The following is a 12,412-nucleotide window of genomic DNA, read 5'->3' as shown; positions in this document are numbered from 1 at the left end:
GAGCGTTAGGACGCATGCGCCGTAGTCTGCGTGTGAGCGCTAGCTGTAAAGTGTAAAATACGTGGCAGAAACAAGACTGCGAGATGGAAGTGGCTGCACTGGTTGCCTTGACCTTATTACTGGGCGCACTGGTCATCCTGGTGGCATTAGCAGTGGGCAGGAGGAAGCAGGAGATCAGAGAGGAGAGCGAGCAGGCGGAGAGTGCAGGTAAGAGCCGACGAGCTGCTGAGTGTGTGGGGATCCTGGTGGGGGGACTAGTTGGTAAAAAGGACCAAAACTCTCCAACAATCCGCATAAATAAACTCATTCATTCATTCAATTACTCTTGGGGAGCAAAAGAGCCGCCGTGGCTGTGATATTCACTTCTCACTCAACCCAACACGGACTAAAGAAGTCAAAACTAAAGTGACTGTACATAAACGTCTGTCACTTGTTGTCCAATAGACGAGTGTTTTACTCACCGACCAATGGGAGCAAAGCTTTTTAGTTTGTTGAGTAACTATCTTTTCCTATTGAAGGCAAAGTTTAAATAGATAATCGTGTAATACTAACACAGACAGAGGTGTCAAAAGTATTCACATTCATTACTCAGGTAGAAGTATAGATACTAGAGTTTAAAAATACTCCTGTAGAAGTTGAAGTATCAACTCAAGTTTTTTACTCAAGTAAAAGTATAAAAGTACTGGTTTCAAAACTACTTAAAGTATAAAAGTAAAAGTAATGTAAGGGGAAAAAAGCCATTGAAAATGAATGCATCTTAGTATAATGTAAATATATTAAAGAACCATATATGTGTACTATTGAGCATTAACATGTGTTTCAGAGAGCAGAAGATATGATGACTAGTTGCCTATAAGTATTGTAATGGTGCAAAAAGTCAAACTTCAGAGGCATGTTATCATTTATCCTAACCTTTATTGGAATGTACATCCAAGTTTAGTTGCAGGAATCTGAGGGAACGGATGTAAGAACAAAACTGGACAAGAACATCTGAAACAACCACAACCAAATTCACTCTATCCGGATGGAACAATTTAACTGGATAGTTTTTATTTAAAGGACGAAATGAAATAGAGTAACGAGGCTGTTTTTAAAATGGAAGGAGTAAAAAGTACAGATAATTGCGTGAAAATGTAAGAAGTAAAAAGTCGTCTGAAAAATAATTACTCCAGTAAAGTATAAATAACCAAAATTTCTACTTAAGTAAGGTAACGAAGTATTTGTACTTCGTTACTTGGCACCTCTGAACACAGATGTACAGGTATGCGTTATTATGGACTAAAGTGATAAAGAAGAAAACCCTCTACAGATTTTTGTTTTTCCAAACTCCAAATCTGCTTTTGAGTCAAAAATCATGAAGGGTTTTATTCATTCAGGTATTATTATACTAGAGTTTATTAAGACAAATATTATTCCTATTGAAGGCAAAGTTTAAATGGATAATCGTGTAACACAGTTGAGGGGGGATGAGGGGGGATGGCATCCCCCCTGAAATAAAAACGGTCAAAATCATCCCCCCTGTAAAACTGCCATCCCCCCTTTCCATCCCTTATGTCATTTCATCAATGATTGTGGTTTTACTGCTATTTCAACATTTAGTCATCACCAGAAAAATAACTTATTTGACAATTTTCACCTGTTTCAAGTAAATTTTCACTTGAAATAAGTAGGAAAATCTGCCAGTGGGACAAGATTTATCTTCTCATTACAAGCAAAAAAATCTTGTTCCACTGGCAGATTTTTGTACTTATTTCAAGTGAAAATCTACTTGAAACAGGTGAAAATTGTGTTTTTTTTGTGGTGTAATGAGATTTTTTTACTAAAATGAGACATTTTAACTAGAAATAAGACAAATATTCTTGTTAAGATTTTGAGTTTTTGCAGTGATCCATTTTACTTATCCTGTGAAGGACAGAGTCATATTGATAAGTTCAGAAAACTGTTTTTTATTGTTGTGTTTTGATGTATTTGATGTAAGCCCAGTGGATATTTAAAGCTTACAGAAGGCTGCATTTAACTGCTGCTATGTCATTCCTGCAGTATTTCTGCAGGTGTTTTGGTCAGTGCTATTATTTGTAATATATTATTTGTAAATTATCTGTCCCCATATGATAAAATCCACCATCCCCCCTGATTTATTTTTACAACTCGAGTACTGGTTATTATGGACCAAAGTGATAAAGAAGAAAACCCTCTACAGATTTTTGTTTTCCCAAACTCCAAATCTGCTTTTGAGTCAAAAATCATGAAGGGTTTTATTCATTCAGGTATTATTATACTAGAGTTTATTAAGACAACTTCTTAGCTGAAATATGTAGATGTGTGACAAATTACATCATGCCATTGACTACAAACATTAAAAAATGACTGATCAGAATTGTGTTTTCTGAAATATTATAACTATCATCAATGAGAATGATGCTTACTCAGATCATTGTTTCTGTTTGGTTTGTTTCATTGATTAATTTATTTAGTAGGTAGACATAGATACAATGGGATATTTATGCTTTTACTCTAGAAACAAATTTAACAATTCTTCTATTAACTCATGAACTGTTGTGTTTTAAATCACCAGAACTTTTCAGCTCTATGGTAAGCAGAGAAATATTTGCTCTGCAGTGAACAAAAATGTTCATAGCCTGTAGTATGGCCAAAAAAAGCATTTCTGGTAGTTGTACATTAGGCTAAGTTGTACCAGAAGTTTAGTTTTTGCAAACCCAACTTAGAAAATCCTTGATATTATAATTGAGGCTTCTGTTTGTGAGATTGAGACAATGAGATTCAACACAAGTACAACGGTTCAGTCTAACATTTTTGTCTTTTTTACCCCCCAAAAAAACAAAGCCGTTTCAACAGATTTGCTTAACATATGTGCCTGTGTCTAACTTCTTGTTTCCTGTCACTGCTGTACATTAAATAAAGACCAATGGAGTCAAACTATATCTAAATAGTTCCAATTTCTCTTAAAGATTTAAAATCAAATGTGAGAAAATTGCAAAGTAATACTCTCTTAAATATACTGAAGTAAAATATGTGGCAGGACAGGGACATGGACAGTATTTATATCTGTTTTATGTATAAAATTGTGAGAGATTCATGTGTATTTTGTATAAATCTGAGACGGAGAATGAACTCTGGTCGACCACTCATTACTTCAGTGCGATACAACAGTGGAGGGTTGACGACGCTGCACGATGGAAATCTGTGTCACTGCTGCATCGTGTGTCCGCTGCTCCTCAGCAATGCCTCGTTTTAGTTGGTGCTACTGTTTTATATAAATGTTTTTTATTGTGCCTTCCAGCTGAGGCCAGCGTTGGGAAGGGCTCTGCAGCCAAGAAGCCGAAGCCGGAGAAGCAGCGCAGCCGTAAAGATAAACCAAAGCAGCACAGCTTCAGCCATCCGCTGCTGGTAGCTTCACTGAAGGTAATGGACACATCTTCACCAGGAAACATGCAGATGGAAGAGCCTGTTGTTTATCTTTTCAGGTATAAAATGTTCAGAGGTCCAAAGGGATGGAATTGTTTATAAGTTTGGGTATAAGATTTATAGGTAATGTATAATTTGGCCGAGATGAAGAGTTGCTCAGCACATATGACATAATATGACAAGAGGTTGTACACCACATGCTGCAATCATTAGAGTAATTCAGATTTAATTTAGGGCCAATCCCAATACACCCCCTACTTTCTACCACTAGTCCTCCCTCACTATCACTACCCCTAAAAAAGAAGCCACATATTTTAGGGCACTTCAAATCTTCCCAGGGGCCTGTCCCAATACTCCCCCTACTCCTACTTTCAGCACCACCCCATAATCAGGAAGCTGAGAGCCAAAAGCTGTTTTAATTTCAGCTGTAGCGCTGTTATTATGCCAATTTATTAAGTTTTAATATTTTTTCAGGCGTAAAAGTAACCGTTAAGATCCCCAACCTGGGCTCAGTTTATCCAAATAACGCCTGTTAAGAAATTTGATCTGATGTTTTCGGCGATGATAAGAGCCGCCGGTCCGGGGCGAAGCAGCAGCAGCTCATGTACAGACGTGATCGCCGGGTCAACCTGCGCCGTCGTCCCGGGGAAAAACCTGCAGCTCTGTGGAGAATTACCGCTGGATGAAATAAATCATTTAGGAAGATAAATGTTGGTTTAATAGATTAAATCTAACCGTTGTAGCTACGCCTGTTAAGAAATTTGCTCCGAAAATTTCGGGATTTCTGCCTGCCGGCTCCGGGGCTGATTTATGGTTCCGCGTTAAATCGACGCAGAGCCTACGGCGTGGGGTACGGCGTACGGCGCGTGTCGCCGCGTAACCTACGCCGTAGGCTCTGCGTTGGTGTAACGTGGAACCATAAATCAGCCTTTATTCTGGCGAGGTTTAAAAAAAACTTCAAAACAACGGGCAAACGAGTGATTATGTACATTCACTGAGGGAATATTATGAAAGTAAAATATATATTTCTCGCTAGAAATGTAATCAAAACGCATTTTTATGCAGAAAACTCAAAATATTGATTTTATTCACTAAAAAATAAGAAATGTCCGCCATGTTTGTTTTTTTGGATTCAGTCCGCAAATGACGACGAAAAGCATTCTGGGAAATTTTTTTGTCCCTAGATCAGTTGTCAGCATCAGAAAACACTCATAGCCACTACACCACTTTTCTTCACTACACCTAGGTGGAAAGAGGAATTGGGACACCACTACCCTCACGGGAACGCGCAAAATTTAGGGGTAGGGATGAAAACGAGAGGTAGTGGGAGTATTGGGACAGGGCCTTAAAGAAAACAACTCTACACATGCTTGATGTAACTTTTTGGCAGGTTTTGTAAGGATGTGTGTCCTCGTGTCTTTCAGGGCCACAGTGGGAATATCACATGCCTGGATTTCAGCAGTAACGGGAAATACCTTGCGTCCTGTGCCGACGACCGCACGGTCCGGATATGGAGTACTAAAGACTTCCTGGAGCGGGAACACAAGTGCCTGCGAGCCAACGTAGAGCTGGATCACGCCACGCTGGTCCGCTTCAGTCCAGACTCAAGGTCTCTCACTTTCACTGACCTAAAGCAGTTCCTTGTCCATCCTTAAAACAACCCTGAACTTCTGGAACAATGAGCCTTATGTACAACTGTTGTTTGTATCGTAACTTAAATTTTCAAAACGACTCTCCCAGTCCAAAGAAAGATGAGTCATTGTAAAAGACGGCATCTTTATCAGACAATTAATTCTCCCTGTAATCATTTAATTGTTCTCCAGCAGAATGAAAGCCGATTTATTTTATTTTTTTTAATGTTGCTTGTTGTTTTTATCATGTCCAAAGTAGTCAGGCACACAGTAGGATGCTGATAACGATGACAAACCTTTGTACAAGAAAGTACACTGGAAAGCTTCACAGCATTTAAAAACATCTGAAAGTCCTTCATATTTGCTGTCAGATTGTTTCATGCAATCAGATGGTTGCTGCTGCGCTGCTGATACGAGGCCAGAAAATAATGAAGTCTTTCCTGAATTTAATCAGGTCTGTCACGGTCGGGGGAATGAAATCGCTGTTGTGTTTTAATGTTTCGAGTGTAATCAGCCGCACCAGAGTCTGGTGACGTTACTCAGTCAGAATCTCTATACTTGATCATTAATCCTGGGGGGAAATGGGTGTGTGTGTGTGTGTGTGTGTACATATATACACTAGTTTTTATATATATATATGCGCAGATCAGAGGTGTCAAAAGTATTCACATTCATTACTCAGGTAGAAGTATAGATACAAGAGTTTACAAATACTCCTGTAAAAGTTGAAGTATCAACTCAAGTTTTTTACTCAAGTAAAAGTATAAAGGTACTGGTTTCAAAACTACTTAAAGTGTAAAAGTAATGTAAGGGGGGAAAAAGCCATCAAGGACAAAAGCCATTGAAAATGAATGCATCTTAGTATAATGCAAATATATTAAAGAACCATATATGTGTACTATTGAGCATTAACATGTGTTTCAGAGAGCAGAAGATATGATGACTAGTTGCCTATAAGTATTGTAATGGTGCAAAAAGTCCAACTTCAGAGGCATGTTATCGTTTATCCTAACCTTTATTGGAATGTACATCCAAGTTTAGTTGCAGGAATCTGATGTAAGAACAAAACTGGATAAGAACATCTGAAACAACCACAACCACATTCACTCTATCCGGATGGAGCAATTTAACTGGATAGTTTTTTTTTTTTAAGGCTGAAATGAAATAACAAGGCTGTTTTTAAAATGTAAGGAGTAAAAAGTACAGATAATTGTGTGAAAATGTAAGGAGTAAAAGTAAAAAGTCGTCTGAAAAATAATTACTCCAGTGAAGTATAGATAACCAAAATTTCTACTTAAGTAAGGTAATGAAGTATTTGTACTTCGTTACTTGACACCTCTGGCGCAGATGGGTCGGAGATAAAGTGCATTTCTGCAGTATTGGACAATGAATTATGACAACAACAAAAAAGTAAATGATGGTTGCTTGTGGAGTTTTCTTAAGTCTGAATGTCTGTCGTTCTGAGAGAGAAGTTGTAAAGTCTGATGGCCACAGGCAGGAATGGCTTCCTGTTTTGCATCTTGGGGGACTGAGTGTTGCTGTGAGTGCGTCTATGCTTAGGCAGAACATCATGAGGTGGAAGACCAAGAAGTGGTGAATCTTATCCAACATCCTCCTCTCTGGCTCCACCACGAGAGTCTGACACAACTCCAACAACATCACTGGCCTTATGGATCAGTTTGTTGAGTCTGCCGGCGTCTGCTGCCGCGGCATGGCAAGCAAGGATGGAAATAGGGGGGGGTGACTGATGTTTTGATCCTTCTCAGATCTCACCACCTCACTGTGTTTAACCTGCAGGGCGTTCATCACCTGGCTCTCCAACGGAGATGCTATTCGCATTTTCAAGATGAGCAAGAAGGATGATGGGACTCTGAGCTTCAAGGCTGCTCCTGAGGACTTCCCACAGAAACACAAGGCTCCCATACTCAACATCGGCATCGCAGAGACTGGTACAGAAAACGTTAACTCAAAGCACACTACTGCTCCCTGCTGTAATCTGTGACTCCCCTTCTCTGGACCGTTTCAAAGCACAACTCAAAACTCAGCTTTTCACCCTGGCCTTTCCCCGTTAAGTGGTTCCCTCCCCTGTTGCTTCGTCCCGGTTGTGTTTTTGTTTTGTTTGTTCTTTTTCTGTAAAGCAAACTTTTGTTCCTTGAAAGGCGCTATATAAGTGCAAGAAATTATTATTATTGAATGGATGAATGGTTTATTTCGGACAGAATTTCACAAATAAAATAAAAGGTAAATAGAAATGTCCAAAAAAGGAGTAGGCTGAAGCCAAGGGCTTATTATAGCCTATCCTGTGCAGAGTATATCATTCACACAATATGGCATCTGGTGGATGATAATACACAAATAAGAAAAGAAATATATAAAAAGAAAAAAAAGAGAAACTGTCATTGCATTATGTTATATAAAAATAGTAATACCAATAATGCAAAAGATAAGATAAGATAAGATATTCCTTTATTAGTCCCACAGTGGGGAAATTCGCAAAATGGGGTATATAGTGGTGCTATTTTCATTTTAATCTATAATAGGCTATACCAACATAATTAACAGATTTCTTTATAACTGTTTATCGTTTTATATTTAAACTTTTTTTTTTTAAAACATAAATTGAGGTACACATTCTTAAATCCTTATCACAGAAATTCCATAATTTGACACCTTTCACGGAAACACAGTTATTGATTATTAAAATCAGTGTTGTGTGTTTTAAGCCAATCATATACAATAATTAAACTATTTACTATTGAAATGTTTGGTACTTGATGTTCAGGTTTGTCTACAGTTTGTAGGAGACTGATTGTGTTTGTTCTCTGCAGGGAAGTTCATCATGAGTGCCTCCGTAGACACCAACATCCTCATCTGGGACCTGAAGGGAGAGCTGCTGGCCTCCATCAACACTAACCAGATGACCAATTCTTATGCTGCCGTTTCCCCGTGTGGCAGGTCAGCTCCATCCCTCCATCTCTGCACATATTCATGAAAGATTTGATGTGGTGCTCGATGAGATTTCTGGTGCTCAGAAAACTCATTCACCCTCCATTAAATATTTCTGCTTCACAATTATGGCAAATTCAGTTTGATGAGCTTATTATAACTGTGGTCCCTGCAACCTGGTCCCCAATAGCTGATTAAAACTTACTGGACATTTTTGACAGTGTTGTAAGATATTCAGAAAGTTCTGGTAGTCTCCATCCCTGACAGCATGTTGTGATTCTGCAAAAATGTTCGGATGTTGTCTTAAAAGGCATCGTCATCTTTGTTTTTCGTGATTTGTGGACCTGAAATGATGTCATCCCCCATATTTGTGGGTTTTTGTGCAAAGGATTCACATCTGATGCACGAAAAACCCAATTTGCTCGGATCCACTGATCTCACTGATCTAAGCTGTCTCAAAAGCATGAATGTTCAGTCTAAGGTTCGACAGAGTTCACCTCTGTCCAGGTCCAACTTCAAACCTATAACACACTCAAACTAGTCTTTTATGAGTGTGACAACTCAAATAGTTTCTGCATATTATGTGCAACTTCAGTATGAAAGACTTTAGTCGGTTGCTTGTCATGCTAGGACGGGGGTCAGCAACCCGCGGCTCTAGAGCCGCATGCGGCTCTTTAGCGCCGCCCTAGTGGCTCCTGGAGCTTTTTCAAAAATGTTTGACCTTTTTTTTCTTTTTTTCCTTTTTTCTCTATTTTTTTTTTTTTTTCTCTTTTTTCTTTTTTTTTCCTTTTTCTTTTTCTCTTTTTTCTTCCTTTTTCCTTTTTTAATCTCGACATTTCGACTTTTTTCTCAATATTTTGACTTATTTCTCGACATTTCGACTTTTTTCTTGAGATTGTACTTCAACATTAATCTCGACATTTCGACTTTTTTCTCAACATTTCGACTTTTTTCACGAAGTTTCGACTTATTTCTCGACATTTCAACCTTTTTCTCAAGATTGTACTTCAACATTAATCTTGACATTTCAACTTTTTTCTCGACATTTCGACTTGTTTCTCGACATTTCGACTTGTTTCTCGACATTTCGACTTTTTTCTCGAAGTCCATAATGAAAAAAAAAAATCTTCCCCACTTATAACTAATATAGATACATATAGATACAGCATGTGTTGCCTTCATTCTAAGGCTTATACAAGACTTTTCATTTTTTGCAGCTCCAGACATATTTGTTTTTTGTGTTTTTGGTCCAATATATCAACATTTTGGGTTGCCGACCCCTGTCCTAGGACAATGTGCACTGAGCCACCGCTCGCTGCAGAGTTACACGTGACAAGCTGATTTTTTTGATTCTGTATGTGACTGAGACGGCTGTGTGTGCTCAGGTTTGTGGCGTCCTGCGGCTTCACTCCTGACGTGAAGGTGTGGGAGGTTTGCTTCGGGAAGGGAGGAGACTTCAAAGAGGTGGCACGAGCGTTTGACTTGAAGGGCCACTCCGCAGGAGTTCACGCGTTCGCATTCTCCAATGACTCTCACAGGTAAAAAAAAAAATAATTTCTTGTCATGCCCATCTCTGTATGGTTTTTGGTCTTCAATTTTTCAATCACTCTCAGCCATTTCTGGCAAAACATTGCAACCTGACCCTTTGATAACTATCTTCGGTGTAGCTTGTGATGAGCTGATGTCTCGCCTCCACAAGAATGCAATTGCCTTGGCATCGTTGCATGCTCATCGTCTGATACTGCTGAATTGGAAGGGGAAAAACCCTCCTCCATATGTTCATTGAATTAGAGAGGCGATGTTGGGGTTGGCTCTGGAAAAGATTAGGTATACAGTACACGGGTTGGAGGATAAATATGACAGAACCTGGTCACAGTTCATAAGTCATATCAAGAGCCTGCCTTTTGCCTAACTTGACTACGGTCCCAATCTTTTTAATGCCCATTAGGAATGGGCGATATTTTACCGTTCACGATATACCGTCAAAAAAATTCCCCACTGTAAGAATTTGTCATCGCGCGGTAAAAACGATAAATTCCCGTTGATGACGTTTTAGTGTAAAGTCAGATTTATGGTTCTGTGTTAAATCCACACACAACGTAAAAAAAAAGAAAGAAATGAGCAGGAAAGAAGGAAAGAAAGATAAATTCCCGTTGATGAAGTTTTTGTGTAACAAACATGGCGGATCTGAGTCATTCCAGTTTTGCAGTACAGGTGTAACTCATTTAATTGTTTTTTTATTAATTACATTTAATTGGTGTAGTTAAGTAGTATTTAGTATTCTTTTAGAGCAGTGTTTTGGCTCCAAAGACTGAATGTGGTGATAGATTTATAGTTACAAAGATGGAGTTGAATTGGTATTTTTTTATCGTCGTTTTTATCGTTATCGGGATAAATTCCAGAAGTTATCGTGATACATTTTTTAGTCCATACCGCCCATCCCTAATGCCCATATTCTGACTGTTGGAATTTCTTTCTTTCTATGCCAAAGGTCCAAAATGTTGGTGTTATGACTTCAATGATCGACACAGATTTGAGTCTTTCCTGTTTATCCTTTTTTTCTGCTTTAGTTGTTTATTTTTTAATGTGTTTTTGCACATTTGTTTTACTCTTTTGGTGTTTGTCCATTTGATACAGGAGTGTTGTTGTGTTTGTGGGTAGAGGGGGGGGGGTTACAACTTTTGTAAGAAATGCATAACTAATGATGCCGATGTTTTTGATATGGAAAAATGATAAATAAAGTTGTTAAAAAAAATAATAATAAATTCTGGGGATAATTCAGAGCCAAAGAGGAATCTTGTCTGCCTTTGAGGTTTTAAAAAAAATGGAAATGACCACATTTACTTTGGCTATGACTTGAGGGTGAGATAAACATGAAGATGTTCATCGTCATACACTGCAATTATCCTTAGCCTCGTTGTTTTAACACGCGTTTAGTAAAATACACATGAATGAATCATGTATAATACAATACATCTAAATCTGTTTCCTTGTATTGATCAGAATGGTGACCGTCTCCAAGGACGGCACGTGGAAGCTGTGGAACACGAATGTGGAGTACAAAAAGCAGCAGGACCCTTACCTCCTGAAAACGGTTCCCTGCAGCTCGTCAGAAGGCAGCCTGGCGGCGCTGTCTCCGGACGGACGCGTGGTGGCCATCAGCGACGGCTGTAACGTGGCAATGTACGACGCCACCAGCGGGAAGCTGGAGGAGGAGCTGCACGGCGTGCACAGCGAAGAGATAACCGACCTTAGATTCGACGTTAACAACCGCTTCCTGGTGTGCAGCGGCGACAAGGCTATCCGAGTGTTTCACAATGCACCGGGATACCGGGCAGCCATCAAAGACATGCAGGACATGCTGAAAAAGGCCCAGAATGAGGCCATGAAGCAGAGACTGCAGCAGCAGATCAAAGAGGCCCAGAGCACCCTGGACACTGTGCTTGCTACTCCCATCAACTGAACCCACTCACACGGAAACCCCTCTGACTGTGATGACGTCTTAACTCGAGCTGCTTGTGGTTTTGTTTTTTTGTTGGTGGTTTTTTCCCCTTTTTTTCCAGTGTCAGCATGCAGCAAAATCATCTGATAGAGGAATTTGCATGCAGTTTTAATAAAGAACATCTTTTTATGAAAAAAAATTAAATGGACTAATTCCTGTCATTTGTTATATGTCTTATTCATAATATATAGGATTGTATGCATGCAGTTGCCATGGAAACCCATTTTTTGGTTTGTCACATTTGGAGATGTACTAAAAAAAAACATAAAAGGAAGAGATTAATAACTCTTACAGCTGATTCTCTAAAGGAGAAATTTCTTTCTAGAGATCTTATTGGTAAAAAGTTTTTTTTTGAATAATAATCAAATATTGTTTCCTCCTAAAAAAAAAAAAAAAAAAAAGCCTACATTTGATCGAGTGTGCTTTTGAGAATATAATTTAAGGCATATAAAAGGAAACAGCCTCTGTCCCAAATATAATCCAGGATCTGTTTTTATTCTTAACTTTTTCAGGAAATGGTTTAAAGTGCTTTTTTCTAATTTGCACTTAAATTATACAAGATGAATACATTTTCAATCCAGTTTGTCGAGTCCTGTTTGTGATCAAAATGATAACTAGGCAAGGCAAATTTATTTATAAAGCACATTTCACATGATGAGCATGGACTCAATGTGCTCAAAATACATAAACAAACAAAATTACAAGTTTACAATAACAGAAATAGATAACAAGTATGACAAGAGAAAAACAATAACAACCATAATTCCATTTTAACAAAAGTGCTATCACCCAGCCAACCATGTAGAGTTTACTCAAACACCTGTGCAAAAAGGTAAGTTTTTAGTCTGCTTTGAAAGTGGGCACTTTTGGATCAGACCTAAGTTCCTGCAGAGAGGAATTCCAGAGA

The 12,412-nt window shown here is 38.6% G+C and overlaps 1 protein-coding gene across 1 annotated transcript; it reads left to right on the top strand.

The window, feature by feature from the left end:
• Positions 1-11,635, top strand: tbl2 (transducin beta like 2). The gene is made up of 7 exons (XM_061739180.1): positions 1-207; positions 3,302-3,423; positions 4,851-5,035; positions 6,855-7,006; positions 7,886-8,012; positions 9,389-9,541; positions 11,007-11,635. Exons 1-7 carry the CDS (start codon positions 84-86, stop codon positions 11,464-11,466), a joined length of 1,323 nt encoding a protein of 440 aa, XP_061595164.1. The 5' UTR covers positions 1-83; the 3' UTR covers positions 11,467-11,635.
• Positions 11,636-12,412: the final 777 nt, after the last annotated feature.

This window comes from Cololabis saira, chromosome 14, assembly GCF_033807715.1.
Source record: "Cololabis saira isolate AMF1-May2022 chromosome 14, fColSai1.1, whole genome shotgun sequence".
NCBI lineage: Eukaryota > Metazoa > Chordata > Actinopteri > Beloniformes > Belonidae > Cololabis > Cololabis saira.
Note: the sequence above shows the minus strand (reverse complement) of the source record. Positions and strands in the feature narration are given on the sequence as shown.